General features: G+C 38.4%; 2 protein-coding genes and 1 non-coding gene across 3 annotated transcripts; 2 read left to right on the forward strand and 1 right to left on the reverse strand.

Moving 5' to 3' along the window:
• Positions 1-3,431: 3,431 nt before the first annotated feature.
• Positions 3,432-4,337, reverse strand: LOC125588482. Its single transcript, XM_048759848.1, has one exon. The coding sequence runs from the start codon at positions 4,335-4,337 to the stop codon at positions 3,432-3,434; it is 906 nt and encodes a 301-aa protein (XP_048615805.1).
• A 5,943-nt stretch (positions 4,338-10,280) lies between these two features.
• Positions 10,281-10,387, forward strand: LOC125589321. The gene has a single exon (XR_007325509.1). It is a non-coding gene; the product is annotated as a small nucleolar RNA R71 (small nucleolar RNA).
• Positions 10,388-13,629: 3,242 nt separating this feature from the next.
• Positions 13,630-21,041, forward strand: LOC106353456 (replication factor C subunit 5). The gene is made up of 9 exons (XM_013793216.3): positions 13,630-13,941; positions 14,179-14,392; positions 14,567-14,646; positions 14,730-14,889; positions 14,979-15,060; positions 15,157-15,286; positions 20,471-20,534; positions 20,608-20,676; positions 20,787-21,041. The coding sequence occupies exons 1-9, from the start codon at positions 13,755-13,757 to the stop codon at positions 20,884-20,886; spliced, it is 1,086 nt and encodes a 361-aa protein (XP_013648670.2). The 5' UTR covers positions 13,630-13,754; the 3' UTR covers positions 20,887-21,041.
• The last annotated feature ends 31 nt before the right edge of the window (positions 21,042-21,072 follow it).

A 21,072-nucleotide genomic window follows, 5' to 3' on the forward strand; every position in this document is an offset into this window, starting at 1 on the left:
TCTTTCCAGACTTATAGACTATATCGTCAAGGCTCTCAGCTACAACAACCTTCACTGGTTTGTTGTTCTCAGCTGGAATAGGCTGAGATTTTTTTATGGGCGGCAACTTTCCCTTCTTGAAGGAAACATGTTCTTTGCTTAGTTTATATTTTATTTTACGTAACTCTTTTACATGATACTTACAAGAATGAAACCCTGAAGTCTTTCATCCATGACTCAATCTGGTCAACCATAACGTTTGCTTTCTAGTAGGGCGAGCAAAATATCCATAAATTTTTTTATTCAATTCGTTATTTGTTTCTATTCAAACCGAAAAATCCAGGTATTCATAACTCTACAGAGCAAAACAAATACTAATATGTAATATTCATATGAAATGAATCAAATAAAAAATATTAATATTTTTAAGAACGAATATTCGATCAGATCCGTTATATGCATATATATACATATATTTAAATATTTTTATATATAACTTATATAAATATTATTTTTTATATAAATTTTAAAATATTTTATTTATTAAATATATTATAGTAGTTATCAGAACTTTTAAAAGTAAATAATTTTTTTGTAAAAAATATTATTATTTTATATTATTTTGGATTTTTTTATTTATTTTATTTGTATGGATCGAATCAGATATCCAGTTAAATCTCTGGATATATGAAACACCAAATATCCAGATGGCTACAGATTGAATCTTATCGGATAATTAATTGTTCAGACGAAACAAATCGGATCACGAACACCTTCAAAAACCTGGATATTCAATTTGTACCAACCCCTACTTTCCAAGTACTTCTTGTTATCCGGAGTCAGGATGATTATGAGGGGAACTTGGGTCTCTCCAAGTCCAAAGTACTGTCAAAGACCGATATACACAAAAGGAAAAACTCTGCTTAGGGATGTGTAAACTCGCAGCAGAAGAAAATGATTGGGAGATGCAAAATGAAATAGTAACCTGCAAAGTGTGTTGGCCGCTCTCAGCATCACCAACAAGGAAGAAAAGACCTTGTCCTTTATATGATGTGGCAACTTCACGGTACTTTGCTTTTAGAGATTCAACTCTCTCCGGTGAAGTTAACGAACATCATTACCTAAATTTTCAAAATGTTACAGCCCATCAAAACCAGAAGATCATAGAAGAAACTGTCAAAACAATAAAGAATGATGTTAAAAACTTTTACCGAGTGGCAAGGCTGACAAAGAATTTGTCAGTATATGGGTGGTTGCTTGGATCACTGTCTAAGACGGTGACAAGTAGAATGCTTGATTCTTTGACAAACTTCTCTATATGGTTTATTGCCATAGCGGTTACATTTAAGGGCTAATTGGTGTAGTAGCCAATTTTTGAGACAAAATTAAGAATATAGCACTTGATTTGACATAATTAGATTCTTTAGCATTTGTTCTATTTTCTTCCGGTTGTATCTTTCATCTATGTAAGTAACCGGTAAGTAAATGATGTTGAGATGTCCGAAGGATGATAATAATTATAAAAGAACGTCGGCTGTGATAAAAAGTAACTAGAATGAAACATCCTAATGGTAATAAACAAAATAGTATAGTATTTGTTCAAATTTTGAAATGTCTATGATTGAAGGAAAATACGTAATGTTTACCTTAACATCAACACAAACCTTTCATAATTAAACCAAAAACACTAGTCACTAAACTCTAAAAGGAAATATACCCTAATCCAAATATCAAAACATGCAAATAGTATATAGTATAAAATATAATTAAAATAGAACAGTAACAAATGAAATAGTATAGTACATATTGTTCTGATTTTGAAACGTTCTTACCCCAACGTCAATCCAAATCTTCCAAAACTAAACCCTAAAAGAAACTATAAACCCTAGTCCAAATATCAAAATATGCACATAGTACATAATAAACAAAATAGTATAGTATTTGTTCAAATTTTGAAATATCTATGATTGCAGTGAAAGAGGTAATGTTTACCCTAACATCAACACAAACCAAAAACACTAGTCACTAAACCCTAAAGGAAAATATATACCCTAACTCAAATATCAAAATATGCAAATAGTATATAATATGAAGTATTATTAAAATAGAATATTAACAAACGAAATAGTATAATACATATTGTTCTGATTTTGAAATTTTTTTACCCAAAGGTCAACCCAAACCTTCCAAAACTAAATTCAAAACACTAATCACTAAACCCTAAAAGAAACTATAAACCTTAATCCAAATATCAAAATATGCAAATAGTATATAATATGAAGTATTATTAAAATAGAATAGTAACAAACGAAATAGTATAGTACATATTGTTCTGATTTTGTAATGTTCTTACCCCAACATCAACCCAAACCTTCCAAAACTAAATTCAAAACACTAATCACTAAACCCTAAAAGAAACTCTAAACCCTGATCCAAATATCAAAATATGCACATAGTACATAATATCAAGTATTATTATAATAGAATAATACATATTATTCAAATTTTGAATAGAATAGTATGATGCATAAGCATCACCACTGTTCATCTTCTTCAAATTTTACTCTCATCTTCACTATTATGTGTTTGAATCATCATATAGTTAATCAATAAGCATATCCACATGATTCATTTCAACATTTACCTCTACCGGTTTGATCACTATCATCTAATTATAAATTTCTGTTGGCAACAAACGATTATACAGATGGTTGGTAAAGAGAGATAGTTAGTGAAGAAGTATGGTTGAAACAGATAAAACGATAGTCGTAATGGAAGAATTAATGATGGTGAGTGGTGATAGAAAAACAATTATTTGTTTTTGTCAACCGATTAATGAAGGGGTAATATAGTATATATTTTATAAATATTAGAGTTGTGTTTTTTTTTGTTAATTCTTAATTATATGTTATTTTGTAGTTATCTGGCCCAATTTCCCTATATTTAATATAATGCAAAAAAAAAATTTAGTCAAAGAAAAAAAAACTTCTCTAGAGCATCCCCATTGAAATCCTGATTTCATTATTCATAAATTATATTAAACAATCTGTAGCATAACATAGTTACTCGTTGATGTAACGTACAAGACAAGTTACTTTTGCACCTTGGAATCGACTACCCTTCACCAAAAGGCAAGAGTTGACGATAGATCATAAGTAATATTTTTCTTTTCTTTTCATAACTGATTCAATAGTTGACTAATCGATCTTAGTTTATTTCTAGCCAACAATGTTACTTTCTCATAGTTTTTTTTTGGTAAAATGCTAAGCTTACCATTTTCTGAAAAGAGATTACAGTGTTGTTGTTGAACAACTTATTACAAGGAGGAAACAGAAGAAGAAGTGCAGAAAACAAAAAGACAGTACAAGAACTAAGAAACAGAAGACAAAGCAGAACACAAAACAGAGAATCCGAAAGACTCCGAAAGACCGAGAGACCGAGAGACAGGGTGACTAAGGCGGGAACAAGGAGCGAGATGAGAGAAACAGCAGCAAGTAGGAGGCTGATCCCTCACGAGGCGGCGGCAGCGAAAGGAGACAATCCCCCATCAAGCGGCCAACCCTGGAGATGATCGCTGCTTCGGTAGATGATACTTGACGGAAGATGCGATGGTTCCTCTCACACCACAGACAGTAAACAATGACCTGCGCCAAAAGCTTAATAACAGTTGCCGCACCAGGACAAGAGGCAATGTAAGGCCTGTCGATGATGGTGATAACAGAGTCTGGGGAGACCGGCGGAGTGGAAAACATCCATCCAGCAAAATGAGACCAAACTGCTGAGGAAAAAGTACAGTTGAAGAACAGATGAGCATGAGATTCCAGACCCGAGGAGCAGAGGGTACATGCTGCCGGGACCGTCATTCCCCATGAGATTAGCCTGTCCCTAGTAGGCAACCTTGCTAACACTGTCATCCAAGATACAAAAGAGAATCTAGGAACCGCTTCTTTAAACCAAACAAGATTACACCAAGGAACGACAGGAGATCTTTGTCTCAAGAGATTCCACGTTGCTTTAGATGAAAATTTCTTAGAGAAAGACCAATCAGCCCAATCACCATTCCGCCAGAGGAAAACGTCCTTCCCGCGCGAGTCTGACGGAGGCTGCATAGTTGAGAGAACCAGTTGAAGAGTTTCAGCTTCGTGAGATCGAGCTGGAGGAAGAATCCAATCACCATTGGCTGCAGCCGAGGAGACAGTAGAATGTAACGGGATTTGTAAATCCCCCGGCCCTCTAGCACCAAAGACAGAGATTAGGAGTCCAAGGTCAGTCCACCAGTCGTACCAGAAGCTGGCTGTCTTGCCATCACCTACGTTACATCTCATTAGATCATTTAGTTTCGGCTTCAGCTGCAGCATCCTGTTTACTGAGGATGAGAGAGTAGATGAAGTCGAAACTGTCCAAATCCTCTGGTCACAGCTGCAGCATCCTGTTTACTTTCTCATAGTTATGTCATGCTTAATCATATTATCTACATTTCTTACCATGACTAACCATATTGTTATATCCTATTTTCTTTTAGAAATCCTCAAAATTCTTGTAAATTTTAAACTTCGACATTCTTGTAATCTAAGCCAGGATGATTATTAATTTTTATATATATTCAGAAAATAGGCACATATAAGTAATTTCAATATCCAAAGCTGTATAATTTCACTTGACCAAGTAACTAACCAACCAATAATAAATGAATACTTACCTATACTGCTTTTTGTTTTAACAGAAACTTACCTACACTGCTATACAACAATATTCTGTATCTAAGCAGAAAGGTCTCAGGTGGAGAGCATTGACATACGGGAGAGTTTTTAGTGGTGAAATAAAAATGTTTTTGAGGTTTTTGGTATGGTGTTTTCATAAAAACAATGAATATTTTGTGTGAATATTCATACCCTTTTCTGTGTCACCATGTGTAATAATCATATTATCCAAAAAAAGAAGAAGCAATCTTGAAGTGCAAAATCCATCAGAGCTCCAGCAAAATTAAAATTTAACTTGAAATGTATATGACTACTAAATTTGTAAAATGTAAATAAAATTATGTTTAAAATATCAATAAAATTATAAATTTTAACAAAAGTAATTGATAAAGAAAAATTTTGAATCTAAATTAAGATAATAGCTCCGATTGGCGATGATACATAGTATTAGAGTTGAATTACAAAAAGAATTATAATCTGATGTAATTCGTAGTAAAAATTATGTGCATAGTAAATTTGTTGTGAAAATATCAGTTTTTTATTCTTAAAATAATTGTCTTGTAACATTTTGATGTATAACTTATAGTATGTATTAAATAAAAAAGAAAATAATAAACGAATCTGATTTAGAGAGAGAGGCTAGAGAGAGGAAATTGATGTTAAGAGTTTTCAAGGCTCGTAAGACAAATGATGTAGTATAAAAGATTGTCGAACCAATTCTAAGAGATTTCAAAGCACCGAGAATGCAAGTACGTACTTAATCTAAGTGCAACCGATAATTTGGATGGTTTTAAACTACTACTAATAATAGAATGCAATAACAGAACAATAAAACAATAAAAGAAGTGATTTTCTTTGGTTATGATAAAAGAAAACTCATTGGGTGATCAAGTTTCGAACTAAGGATGACAAGTGATCAATCAAAATATCAACCTTAACCTTAGACACAATCTTAAACAAACTCTATGTCTAGATGAATGTTCATTTACTAACATATTTCAAACATCAAATGTCTTTGGTTGAATAATATGAAAGCAATCATTACTAACAAGTCTATTGGCTATCTTAACACCTTTAGCAACAAATGTCTTTGGTAAAGTATGTTAAAAGCTTAGGAGAGTTGTCTCAGGCATTTCATCAAACACTTTGTGGGTGGGAAATGCCTAAAGATCAACTTTTGAGAGACCAACTCAGAAGATGTATTATGAATACTCTACTAGCAAGGAATAAGAAGGATCTACACTATAACATCCTAGATCTAGCCTAATCACCCATAATCTCCCTAACCCATGAATTCAAGAGTAGATTACTCACTACTTTGCATGATTCCTCTTAAACCCATATTGGATTTCAGATTCATCATGTAGAGAAATACAGATAATAGATTAGAAATCAACAGGATAACATATGATCAAATGAATCAAAGAGATGAACTTTTCAAGAGGTTTTTGGTGGTTTTCTCAAAGATCAAAGAAAAGATGCCTCTGATGGCTTACAAAAGATACTTAAAACATAGGTTTAGAAAGTAAAAACGTGCATAATGAAATGACAAAAAGGCCATTGAGTAAACATGAAGTCGAGCAAACAAAAGGCGCGCAGCAACCTCCAATAGTCGCTCCGAGAGGTCGCTCCAGGCTTCGGGAGCGACCTGGAGGGGTCGCTGCGAGACGTCGCTCTCGTGTCTCCGAGCGATGAAAACGCGAGCGACTTCTCCGCGTCGCTCTGGTAAGGTCACTCTCGTGCCTCCGAGCAATGAAAACGCGAGCGACATCGGGGTGTCGCTCTGGCCAAGTTGCTCTGAAGGGGTGTCACAACGACTTCACGGTGTCGCTCCGGTGAGGTCGCTCCCATGCACTGCTCGTCCAATGATCACCTTTATCACCTCTTTTGAGCTCCAAATGCACCCAAATGTCTCCAAGAACTCCATGTGGTACTCCAATACCTGATAAAGACTCATGTATGCAAATGCAACCTAAACATGGCTAAATCATAGTCTACGTGATCAAAATGCACATGGGTGAATGGATAAAACAATGGAAATATGAAAGATATCAACTCCCCCAAACTTGTTCTTTTACTTGTCCACAAGTGAACTTTCTAGAACTCATAGGGAGAGAGGGTTGAAGGTGGGAGCTCACAGCTAAAAGAAACACAACTAGCACTTAAATCAACATCTAATCCAACATGAGCACACTCTCTTATTACACTCTAGCTTCTCTAGGCCTATCTCGACTCTTTTTGCCCTTACACTCATCATCAAGCATCCACACATTCAAATCAACCAACTCTCACATTCATTAAGCATAAAACATCAGGTGAATTCTTGCAAATGGTCAATTGGTCCAAATCATTTGGTTGGGTAAGGGAAGGCTTTTTATTCAAGTGAGTCAAGAGGTTCAAGATATATGATCTTTAAGGTGGTTTACTCTCGAAACAAGTAGCCTTGACATTGCACATAATATATCTAAGAAAGGGACCAACTTATGCATACAATGCTCAATCTCCATTGTTCTACCCTTTTCCCAAACATACAAGTTACACAATCACTTCCCAATGTCAAACCCAACTCACATCTCTCACCAAAAGAACTCAAGAACACTTTGCACATAAAACTCTTTTTCTTTGAAATCTATAAAGGATTTTCCTCAACTTCAAAACAATCTTAGCTCCTAACAACTTTGCTAGCCCCCTTTTCTTTCTTTTCTTTCTTTTTCTTCTTTTTTCTTTTTTTTTTCTTTTTCGGAGACCAAGACTTTTCATAAACTCGAGCTAGATGTTTATCTACTAATTCCAATAAGATTATCCATTTAAACACGAAGAGTCTATTCTTTTCCTTCGAACTTTTCATGCTTCCAAATCATAATCACAATACTCACCCCCACCTATAGCTAGACAATAGAGTGCCTAATCTAGCAAGAATGAAGATCAAGCATTGTTTTCCCGATACTCTCAACATTATGCACATGTAAGACTTTCCGAAAAAGGTCTCACTCATCAAAAATGAAAGCTTAAAAGGAGGAAAGGGTTTTGGGAGTGGTGTCCCACTCGAGTTTGTCAAAAAGATTGGCATAAAGGATGTGACAACTCAAGTGTGTATATCCATGACTCAGTACACAAGGGACCATGAGCAAGAAGCATTAAGTTCGTTCAGTTCAAATAAGGTTGTAGTTGGCTTCAAAGATTGAGTTTCAGCAACTAATGAGATTTAGGAAGAGTTTTCAAGGCTCGAAACATACAAGGCTTTTTGAGAGATGCAATAGCTACTCGAGTGTGAGATAGTGTTCTTTACAAGGCATCTTAAATCATTGCTCCCAATGCAAGTGAATGCAACCTATATGCTCTAGACTCTCCTAAAAATGCAAGTGATGCAATCTATATGTTTTTTTATGCAAAAAGGTATGTGTGCAAGACTCAATGCAAATTCATCAAAGCAAACATGATCAAATACTTGGTACCTCCCCCAAACTTAGTTCACACAGTCTCTGTGTTAGTAAGTTGAAAGAGATACCTAAAAGAGATATAAATGCAAAGAAAAACTGGTATATACAATGGAAAGGTGGTGGAGTGGTACCTCAAGTGGAAAGTGGAGAAGGAGGATCCTTCCCACCTTTAAGAGTGATGGTGAGGACCTGAGAGAGAGGCTCTTGAAGCTTGGTTGGATCATCTTGGAGTTGATGAGTCCTTGTGGCCTTCTTGTCATGAGCAGCCTTTGAGACTCGACTCACCTCCTCCTTTTTAGCACTTTTCAAGTGCTCATCACATATCTCTTTAGAGGACTCTCCATCAAAACTTTCTTTCTTACTAACAACCACTACATCCTTGTTCTTCTCAATGGAGGGGTTTCCACAAGTGATGGTTCCACAATACTCAACATCTAGTGGAGACTGAATTGGGTAAGAGACAGCTTTGTTCACATTGAGGAGTGTGACCTTCTTGTTGGCAAAATCGATGCAAGCACCCACAGTAGTAAGGAATGGTGTGCCCAGGATCAATGGAACTCTCTTTTCAGTTGCCATCTTCAAGACAGTGAGATCTATAGGGATGGTGCAAGATCCAATCTTCAAAGGGAAGTCCTTGATGAGACCAATAAGGGTAGTAGAAGAGGAATCCCCAAACGTGAGAGAGGAAGTATCTGGCTCCATGTGTTCAATCTCAAGACTCTTCACCATCTCCATTGAGATCACATTCACAGTGGCACCAGAATCAACAAAAGCATCATCAAAGGTGAGCTTACCAAGGGAGCAAGACAATGTGAACTTCCCTTGGGATTCTAGTTTAGGGAAAGACTTTGGTGTGACTGGTGGATCAAGTTTCAAAGTTGAGATGTTGAGAAGCTCTGCTACTTCTGCTTGGTGGTATACAATGTCCTTGATGAGCATCATTTGGACATGAGCCTCACGCATACCTGAAATCGCTGGAAGCTTAAGTCCAATATCACTTAGGTCTTTTCTGAACTTGGAAATCACCTTCTTCTGAGCTTTGGTGAGGACCCTTTATGGAAATGGGAGCTTGTCATAGGGTGACTGCTCAACCTCAGTGGTGTCCTCCAGCTTGACCTCTTTCAGCTTCTGGTCAGCTCTCTTCGCAACTGGTTTCTCAGCCCTGGGTTCATCTCCCTTCAAAATCTTTGCTTCAACCATTTTGTCAGCTTCCTCCACAATCTTTGCCTCAGCTGTTGCTACAATCAGATGGTCAACCTGTTCAATCTCAATTCCAAACACCAAGCTTTCAATTTCATCTACCTCCTTCTTGTGGTTACTCAATTCAGTCCCTGAAGAAATAGTAGAGAGGACAACATTGCAATACTCCTTGGGATTTTGCTCAGATTTTCCAGGTAGAGACCCTTGCTGGCGATTCTGGTGAGTGGTCATGGAAGCAAACTGGTTTTCCAAAGCCATGAACTTGTTGTTGAGCTCATTGTAACTTCCATCAATATTGAAGTGAAGGTTCTTCAACTCATATCCAACCTGCTTCTCACTTCTAGTCTGAGACTCCAAGATCTGTTTCAGTAGAACATCAGTGCTGCTTTCCTGAGGAGTAGAGGTAGAAGGATTAGCTTGTTGTTGAGAAGACTGGTTCCCTTTGTTGGAGAAACCAGGAGGAGGGTTTTGCTGAGGCTGATAGTTGCCTTGCTGGTTGTTCCTAGGCTGATAACCACTTTGTTGGTTGTTAGGATAGGATTTCTGTTGGTAGTTGTTGTACTGAAAGTTGGGCTCTTTCTTGTACCAACTGCTATTGTTGTTGATGAAACACAGCTCTTCTTGACCTTCCAAACCCTCAACCTCATTGACAACAGGTGGTGTCTCTTGGTTTGGGTTACCAACAAAGTTCAGTTGCTCTTGGGTGGATTTATCAGCAATGAGTATGTCTATCTTATCCTGTAGAGCCTTTAACTCCTTCCTCGTTTGCTTGTCATCTGTTCTACTGCCTCTGTCGTGGTCTCCACTGTAGACTGCGTCACTCTTTACCATGTTGTCAACCAGCTCCTCTGCATCTTCCTCAGTTCTTCCCAAGAAGAACCCATTGCTAGATGTATCTAATCTGGCTCTGTACTTAGGAAGAGTACCTCTGTAGAATGTGCTCAGCAAGTTTTCCTTAGAGAAACCATGGTGTGGGCATTGAGCTTGGTAGCCCTTGAATCTCTCCCAGGCTTCACTGAATCCTTCCAAGTTCTTCTGTTGAAAGCTGGAAATCTCATTTCTCAGCTTAGCAGTTCTTGAAGTAGAGAAGAACTTCTCCAAAAATGCTTTCTTGCAGTCATCCCAGGTGGTGATAGAGTCGCTGGGTAGAGACTTCTCCCACTGACGTGCCTTATCCCCCAAAGAGAAAGGGAATAACTTGAGCTTTAAGGCGTCCTCTGACACACCATTGGTTTTTGACAACCCACAGTAGCTGTCGAACCTGTCCAAGTGATCAAATGGGTCCTTTAAAGCCAAGCCATGATACTTGTTGTTCTCGATCACGTTGAGGAGTCCTGATTTGATCTCAAAGTTGTTAGCTGCCACAGCCGGTGCTCGGATTCCCAGTCTATGACCATGAATGTTGGGGCGTTCATAAGTGCCAATGGGTCGAGATGCTCGATGTGGGTGTTATGGCCCTTGCGGTTGATCTGCCATATCAATATCCAATCTCTGCAAGTGAGCCTGTTGCTCTTCTTCTCTTCTCGCTCTAGCACACTCTCTCTCTAAAGCTCTGATGTCCGCAACTCTTGGAACTAGGTTTGATGGACCCCTGCTCCTCAAGTTCATACACCTGAAAGTTAAAGGGAGGTGAAGAAGGAGAATCAATAACAAAAGAAAATAAAAATGAGTTAGTCTCAAGCAAGTGACTAAATCTCAATGTTGAAATCTACTCAGAATTTGGCAACGGCGCCAATTTGATGTTAAGAGTTTTCAAGGCTCGTAAGACAAATGATGTAGTATAAAAGATTGTCGAACCAATTCTAAGGGATTTCAAAGCATCGAGAATGCAAGTACGTACTTAATCTAAGTGAAACCGATAATTTGGATGGTTTTAAACTACTACTAATAATATAATGCAATAACATAACAATAAAACAATAAAAGAAGTGACTTTCTTTGGTTATGATAAAAGAGAACTCATGGGTATAGGAATTAGACCTTGGGTGATCAAGTTTCGAACTAAGGATGACAAATGATCAATCAAAATATCAACCTTAAGCTTAGACACAATCTTAAACAAACTCTATGTTTAGATGAATGTTCATTTACTAACATATTTCAAACATCAAATGTCTTTGGTTGAATAATATGAAAGCAATCATTACTAACAAGTCTATTGGCTATCTTAACACCTTTAACAACAAATGTCTTTGGTAAAGTATGTTAAAAGCTTAGGAGAGTTGTCCCAGACATTTCATCAAACACCTTGTGGGTGGAAAATGCCTAAAGATCAACTTTTGAGAGGTTAATTCAAAAGATGCATTATGAATACTCTACTAGCAAGGAATAAGAAGGATATACACTATAACATCCTAGATCTAGCTTAATCACTCTTAATCTCCCTAACCCATGAATTCAAGAGTGGATTAATCACTACTCTTCATGATTCCTCTTAAACCCATATTGGATTTCAGATTCATCATGTAGAGAAATACAGATAATAGATTAGAAATCAACAGGATAACATATGATCAAATGAATCAAAGAGATGAACATTTTCAAGAGGTTTTTGGTGGATTTCTCAAAGATCAAAGATAAGATGCCCCTGATGGCTTACAAAAGATACTTAAAACATAGGTTTATAAAGTAAAAACGTGCATAATAAAATAACCAAAAGACCCTTGAGTAAACATGAAGTCGAGCAAACAAAAGATGCGCAGCGACCTCCAGTAGTCGCTCCGAGAGGTCGCTCCAGGCTTCGGGAGCGACCTGGAGGGGTCGCTGCGAGACGTCGCTCTCGTGTCTCCGAGCGATGAAAACGCGAGCGACTTCTCCGCGTCGCTCTGGTAAGGTCGCTCTCGTGCCTCCGAGCAATGAAAACGCGAGCGACATCGGGGTGTCGCTCTGGCCAAGTCGCTCTGGAGGGGTGTCACAGCGACTTCACGGTGTCGCTCCGGTGAGGTCGCTCTCATGCACTGCTCGTCCAATGATCACCTTTATCACCTCTTTTGAGCTCCAAATGCACTCAAATGTCTCCAAGAACTCCATGTGGTATTCCAATACCTAATAAAGATTCATGTATGCAAAATGCAACCTAAACATGGCTAAATTCTAATCTATGTGATCAAAATACACATGGGTGAATGGATAAAACAATGGAAATATGCAAGATATCAAAAATTCTTCTACGAACAAAGTGCCCTAGATATATTAAGCTCTCACATATATAAACCATTTTATGTATATAAAATTGTTGAATCACCAAACATAATTTGAAATAATAATTAAAAAATTAATAATTAAAAGGAAACTAAGAAATTTTGTAAAAATATTCGAATAATAAGTAAATAGTTATATCAAATTATTAATGATATTTCACTAATTAATAAAAGTGAACGTACATAATTACAAAATATTTGTAGAAAACAAAAAAAAGATACTAACTCAAACATTAACACATGGTACTTTTGTTAACGTTGAGTTAACACGTTAGTTATCAATTTTACTAAACTGATTATTAACTCGAAATTGTAACTCAAATATATTACATAACAATGCTAACTCAAAAATGAAAAAGTTATTCATGATTGGTAATATTTTTAAGTTATATTCTTAACTTAACTCTAATCAAGTGCATGTCACCAATCAAAAGCCAATATTTTTGTATATGGCTCTTTGACATCACCATACATTCTGATACAATTTAAATTAGGGACGGTTGTTCTCGAGGAATACATATGTAGTTAAGGAATAAAAATGTATAGAAATTCTATAAATTAATACTCGATAAATTAATTTATATAAATTAATAAATTTCGCCGGGAGCCGGTTTAAAATATGACACAAATCGATAAATATTAAGATAATATTTTTTTAAGAAAATTCTATGTAAATATATGGTTCCATTAAAATTAATAATTTATATATATATATACACATTTTATATAATTAAGAATATATTATTATATTTTTTGTTTTATATTCATAATAGAATTATTTTTATATTTTCTTAACACTTAGTATATGTTCGATAGATTTAGTAATATTATATCTAAAACCACTTTTAATTTATATGCAACATTTATTATATACACCAAATAATATAACAAAATTAATATTTTTATTATCTTAGAATAAATATATCTTAAAAGAAGAAATTTAAATAAAAAAACTTTTGTAAATTAATATCTGTATAAATTAATAAAATTTCAAAATTATAACATTATTAATCTATGGAAGTTTTCTTAAAGAAAAAAAGTGAAGTGTAACTTTACAAAACTAGCCCCAACACAACCAACATTCCTCGAGGGTTCAAAGGTAATTTACAACAACGAAGACAGTAGAGTAGACTCAAACAATGGCGGAAGGAAACCTCAAAAACTAGACCTTGGCGGGAGAGAAAGAGTGAAAAGAAGCGGCTGAGTGAGAGATTCCCAACCAATCCACAGCGAAGATGACTGAGGCTACATCGGCGATGGACATTGACGTAGACGAGAATCTCCCTCGCAAGCCGAGTAACAAGGGCAAAGACGTCGCCGGTTTCGTTGCTCCGCCGCAGAGCAAGACGACGCCTTGGGTCGAAAAATACAGACCTCAATCGCTAGACGACGTCGCAGCACATCGCGACATCGTTGATACAAGTAATTGAACTTACCCACCACTCTCTCTCCTTCCAATTCCATCACCTAGGGTTTTTAAAAATTGAGTCTTTTTATAATAAAAAAAATTTTGAGTATTTTTCTAATCACGCAAGAGAAATGGATTGCCTTTGAATGTACCTGAGGATTCTATATTGAAAGGCTAAGGCTTTGTGTTGGGTGTAAGAAACTAGCTTCGTACATTTCCTCACTGAAGGGTTTTGTTTTTTTGTTAAACAGTTGATAGGTTGACCAATGAGAACAAGTTGCCGCATCTTCTGTTGTATGGTCCACCTGGTACTGGCAAAACATCCACCATTCTAGCTGTTGCACGGAAGCTGTATGGACCCAAGTACCGTAATATGATTCTTGAACTCAACGCCTCGGATGATAGAGGGATTGATGTTGTGAGGCAGCAGATTCAAGATTTCGCTAGCACTCAGAGCTTCTCACTGTTGAGTTTCCTATCATTATGACTCCATTTTTTGTGGTTTGTTTATTATTATGAAGTGCGTTGTGATGGCTTGAACCATGTTTAGCTGTAGTAGTATCATGCTGGAGTAGAAAGAGTAATAAGATGTACTTTTCATGTTGTGGATAATAAAAAGATTTGAATTGATGATTGCAGAGGAAAGTCTTCGGTGAAGTTGGTTCTGCTGGATGAAGCAGATGCCATGACGAAAGATGCTCAGTTTGCCCTGCGTAGAGGTTAAAACCTTGTATTCTTCATAGCTCTCTCTTTTTTCTTTTCTTTGTCTAAGTACGCCACTAACATGTTTATGTATGGCTAGTGATTGAGAAATACACAAAGAGTACTAGGTTCGCCCTCATTGGAAACCATGTCAATAAGATCATCCCAGCTTTACAGTCCAGATGTACCCGTTTTAGATTTGCTCCTCTTGATCCTGTTCATGTGAGTCAACGTCTTAAACATGTCATAGAAGCTGAAGGGTGAGATTAAAAGTTACTATTTGTTCGTTGTGTGTTTTCTCCACCCTTTTTCTCTGCTAATTGTGCTTCATTTTCTATAATTGGATTAGGCTTGATGTAAGCGAGAGTGGTTTGGCGGCTCTTGTACGGCTGAGCAATGGAGACATGAGGAAAGCCATGAACATTTTGCAGGTTTTGTTGATATTTTCTTTTGCTTCCGTCTCCTAGTTCACAATTGTAAATTGACAGAAGAAGCATTTCTAACGGGTTAATGTGTGTGGGAGGCAGTCAACGCATATGGCGTCAGAGAAAATCACAGAGGAAGATGTGTACCTCTGCACTGGAAACCCACTACCCAGGGACATTGAGCAGATATCTCACTGGCTTCTGAATGAACCGTTTGCTGAGAGCTACAAAAGTATGTGGAACTGATAAGAACTTGTATGTATTATGAGTAAGAACCTCCCAACCACCCTCTCTTAGTCTCTACACGCAGAGTCTAAGCCTATTCTTGAATCCCACAATCTGAGATCTCAAGCCACAACTGATTCTAGCTGAATCCCCAACAGAAACAACTAACGAGCCCCTTATATACTGAGACTCGTTTAAATCTGTTAACTAACCAACTAACTTGCCAGCTCAGCACTCCCGTGAGTCATTCCCTCGTTGATACGCCTCTGCCTCTTCGAGATATAAACTCTTGTTGGCATATCAATACCCCCCGACTGAAGAACGAGCTTGTCCTCAAGCGAATAAGTCGGAAACTGATGTTTCAACTCAGACAAACGCATCCAAGAGTTCTCGTGTGACGGTAAGTTCTTCCAAGAAACGAGCACCTCTAGATGTCCTTCTACATCGTACCGTGTACCCAACAACTCGTCTGGCTCAATCAGTAGCTCATCGTCCCTCGATAACGTCTCAGGTAATGGGGTGATTACCCGACCCTGTCCAATGACTGGTTTCAACTGTGAAACGTGAAACACCGGATGCACTTTCGATCCTTCCGGCAATCTTAGACAATACGCAACTTTACCTATCCGCTCCAACACCTCATAAGGTCCATAGAACCGTGCTGACAGCTTGTGACACAATCGTCTGCTCACTGATTGTTGTCGATAAGGTCGCAGTTTCAAATATACCTTCATACCCACATCAAACTCCAATTCACGCCTTCGCTTATCAGCGTTATTCTTCATAACATCCTGCGCTCTTAACAGATGTTGTTTAACATCCTGCATCATCATATCTCTGTCACGTAACATTGCTTCTAGCTCGAAATTCTTCGTAGATCCTTCCTCAAATCGTAACAATGCCGGTGGATCACGACCATATACCATCTTAAATGGAGTGCACTGCGTCGCCGTATGATAAGAAGTATTATACCATAGTTCAGCCCACACCAAATACTTGGACCACGTCTTTGGATGCACAGAAGCAAAACAACGCAGGTAAGTCTCTAGACAGCGATTCAGCACCTCGGTTTGACCGTCCGACTGAGGATGAAAAGCTGTACTGAAACGTAGAGTAGTACCCGCAGCTCTGAAACAATCTTTCCAAAAGGAACTAAGGAAGATCTTATCTCTATCAGAAATAATCGACCTTGGAAACCCATGCAGTTTTACCACCCCGTCAACAAACTTTTGAGCAACATCAGCCGCCGTGAACGGATGTTTCAACGAAATGAAATGGCTGTACTTACTCAATCGATCAACCACCACAAAGATCACGTTCATTCCTCGAGATACTGGTAAACCCTCTATGAAATCCATAGAGATGTCTTCCCATATCTGGTTTGGGATATCAATAGGTTGCAACAATCCCGCAGGTGACAGAGTCGAATACTTGTGTGTCTGACAAATTTCACATGCAGCTACGTAATCCTGAACGTGCTTCCTCATCTTAGGCCAATAGAATGTTGCCTTAATCCTCTGCAACGTTTTTAAAACTCCTGAATGGCCCCCTAGCAGACTGTCGTGGCATTCACGTAAGATCATCGGAATATGATTCGAATTTCCCGGTAAAAACAGACGCCCTTTATAGAATAATCTTCCTTGCACCAACGTAAACCCCACTTTAGGTGCTTGACCACTGCTTACTTTCGCAATGATCTGTTGAATGTTCACATCGTGATCAACCTCTGCATATATATCTTGGACTTGTAAAGACGAAGGTACCGTCAGTGACAAACAACGAGGTAATACTTCTGCGGCAGTGTAGTGAACAATGCGAGATAACCCATCCGCCACTCGATTCTCTGATCCCACTTTATACTCAATATCGAAGTCGTAACCCAATATACGCGTCAACCATCTCTGATAGTCCAAGGTTACTTCTCGCTGCTCCAGTAAGTACTTGAGGCTCTGCTGATCTGTTCTTACTATAAACCGTCGCCCCAACAAATAATGCCTCCATTTCTGAATCGACAACACAATAGCCATTAACTCTCGCTCATATATTGGTTTCTGCATTTCTTTTTCTGTTAAAGCGTGGCTGAAATAGGCAATAGGATGCTTCTCTTGCATCAACACTGCGCCCAACCCATAACCAGACGCATCTGACTCAATTATGAACACCTTACAGAAGTCAGGAAGTGCTAAAACTGGAGTGGATGTCATCGCCTTCTTCAGCTTTTCAAACGCTAACAGTGTGTCTTGTAACCACTCAAACTTGTCCTTTTTTAGCAACTCAGTCAGTGGTCTGGCCAACATCCCATAGCTTTGTACAAACTTGCGATAGTACCCTGTTAAGCCCAAGAATCCCCTAACATCCTTCACTGTCCGTGGAATTGGCCATTTCACCACTGATTTTATCTTCTCTGGATCTGTTGATACTCCCTTCGCAGATATGCAATGCCCCAAATACTCAATCTGTTCTTGACCGAAAGCACACTTCTTTCTGTTAGCAAACAACCTGTGCTTTTCAAATACCTTCAACACTTCCCTAAGATGCGCCACATGCTCCTCCAATGACGAACTATACACCAGTATATCATCAAAGAACACCAACACAAACTTCCTTAAGTATGGTTGAAATAACTCGTTCATGAGAGACTGAAATGTAGCAGGAGCATTCATTAATCCAAATGGCATGACAGTGAATTCGTAGTGTCCCTCATGTGTTCTAAACGCGGTCTTCTCAATATCTTCTTCCTTCATCCTTATTTGATGATAACCTGATCTCAAATCCAGTTTTGAGAAGCACTTCGCACCATGAAGTTCATCCAATAGTTGATCTATCATGGGAATTGGATACTTATCTGAGATGGTAGCTTGATTCAACATTCTATAATCCACACAAAATCTCCAGCTGTTGTCCTTCTTCTTTACTAATAAAACAGGACTCGAATATGGGCTGTGGCTTCGCCGAATTGTTCCTGAAGCTAGCATTTCTGTAACACTCTTCTCCATTACCTCCTTATGTACTTGGGGATATCGATACGGTCTTACTGAAATAGGACCACAACCTGGCTGCAAGATAATACCGTGTTCCCTGCCACGTACTGGCGGAAGCTCTGTTGGTTCTCTAAAGACATGCTCAAACTCATTCAACAATTCTCTGAGTTGTGCTGGTACCTCAGACACAAGTTGTATCGTCTTCATTGTTTTCTCAATTGTTGGTAACGACTGATCCCCAATCAAAGTCACCTGTTGCCCCTGATAGTTAAACGTATACTCATGTTTCTCCCAATCTACTTGACATCTCCCCAGGGTTCGTAGCCAATACATCCCCAAAATGACATCAATATTACCCAACTCCAATACAATGAAGTCCGTAGTGAAAGAGCAACCTTGGAGAGTTATTTGCACATTTCTACAAACTCCCACTCCACTCACGGAAACTCCTGTTCCCAACAACACTTCCAATCCTTTGCCCTCCTCTGTAATCAACTTCAGTTGAGCTGCTACCTTCGGCGAAATGAAGTTATGTGTAGCTCCACTATCCAACATTACCAGCATTACACGTTTCTTGATACTCCCTATCAACTTTGTTGTTGTTGGTGAATCTTTACCCAAAAAAGATTTCAAAGAAAGAGTTTTTAACTGAGGTTCCCAAATGATTTCCTCCGTCTCCTCATCCTTATCTTCCTGATCAATCAACTCCATCTCCATACCCTTCCATATTGTCAAAACTCGTAAGGAAGCATTTGGACATACCCCATTCACCAAATGTTGTCTACTCCACTTTGCATCACATTTGAAACAGAGCCCCAGTCGCCTTTTTTCAGCAACTTGCTCTTCTGAAAGCCGTACTGCCGGCTTCACATTATTCTGCTGTGTTGGAGTTGTAGTTGTAGTAGATGGCATCGCTTGCTTCTGTTTCCAACTACTAGTAGGGACATAACTTGAATACGACTTCGAAGTCGTATTCACTGCTCCACCTCCCTTTACTTTCCTCAGTTTCACCTCCTTCTGTATAACACTAAACAACGAGCTATCTTCCATCTGATACGCTGTTGCAATCATATCAGGAAGGTCTACTGGTTTACACATTGTGACTACTTCTCTCATCTCTTCCGTAAGACCATTCATAAAGATCCCTTCCCGTTGTGTATCAGAAACCCCTGAAGCTTGTGTAGACAAATCCTCAAATTGATGAATATACTCTGAAACTGATCCAGTTTGTCGAACCGCGAAGAAAGGTTGACTAGGATCTCGCAGCTTCACTCGACTAAATCGAGCAATCAATCTTTGTTTGAATTCAATCCAAGTCTCAAAAGGTCGTCTCAAGATCTCGCTGTTAAACCAGCTCAGAACATCACCTTTCAAACTGACTGATACCAATCTCATCTTCGTCATCTCATCGTATTCACCCATGCGAAAGAATCTTTCTGCTACAGCGATCCAGCCATACGCATCCTCTCCATCGAAAATCGGAAGCTCAACGCGTTTCATCATCTCTCGATAGTCACTTAACGCGTTCGGAACCCTAACTTCTTCAATCCTAATACTACGGTCAGGTTCCGAGGTCGACGTATGTACCTGATTTGCGCTGGTCACCGGAATCTGATTTGGATCTGCAATCGTCGGAGCTACCGAGTTCTTCGTCAACAGATTGAATAACTCGGTGAACTTATCTTCCAATCCCGTCATCGATGCTCGTAACTGCATCGTTGATTCTTGTTGCTCGGCGTAGTTCGTCGCCACCGTCTGTGATAACGATTCTAACGTCGTCGCTCTCGTCATCTCTGGTTTCGCGATTAGTTCGATCCAGAACGCTCCTCACGCACCAATTTGATAAGAACTTGTATGTATTATGAGTAAGAACCTCCCAACCACCCTCTCTTAGTCTCTACACGCAGAGTCTAAGCCTATTCTTGAATCCCACAATCTGAGATCTCAAGCCACAACTGATTCTAGCTGAATCCCCAACAGAAACAACTAACGAGCCCCTTATATACTGAGACTCGTTTAAATCTGTTAACTAACCAACTAACTTGCCAGCTCAGCACTCCCGTGAGTCATTCCCTCGTTGATACGCCTCTGCCTCTTCGAGATATAAACTCTTGTTGGCATATCAGGAACATCATTGGTATTTTTATTTTCTTAGCATTTGATTCCATGGTACTTACTCATGATAGTTTATTACTTCTCGCTCTCTGCAGAAATATCAGAAATGAAGACGAGAAAAGGACTTGCCATTGTTGATATCGTCAGAGAGGTTACCATGTAAGCAGTGACATACTTGGTTGCGGCTTCTACTATGCGTCTCTGAACTAGCTAACTTTTGTTTCTCCACCAGGTTTGTGTTTAAGATCAAGATGCCTTCAAATGTCAGAATTCAACTGATCAACGATTTGGCAGACATCGAGTTAGTTTTTTTTTTGTTCAAACTTTTATGGATTTGATTGTGAATGCCTGGAGTATGGAGACTGTTTAGCTTATTGTCTTTAATTTTAGAGTCGTTTTGTGGGTTTATAGGTACAGATTGAGTTTTGGATGCAACGATAAACTGCAGCTTGGAGCTATCATTTCAACTTTCACTCACGCCCGGTCTGCATTGGTTACTGCAGCAAAGTAAACCTGACTGTTTCTCTTTACCATGTTGGAAACTCGCAGTAGTAGCTTTATATGATTTGGGTTTTAACTCAACAAGACAATGCTTTGTGTACATTTTCATGGCAGTTGCGTTTGTTTTAGTTGCCTATGAAAGAGTTTGGATGCTACTTTGTTATCCTCGAATCATCTCATTGCAGGTGCAGACTGC

The sequence above is a fragment of the Brassica napus genome, chromosome C6 (genome assembly GCF_020379485.1).
Source record: "Brassica napus cultivar Da-Ae chromosome C6, Da-Ae, whole genome shotgun sequence".
Classification (NCBI taxonomy): domain Eukaryota; kingdom Viridiplantae; phylum Streptophyta; class Magnoliopsida; order Brassicales; family Brassicaceae; genus Brassica; species Brassica napus.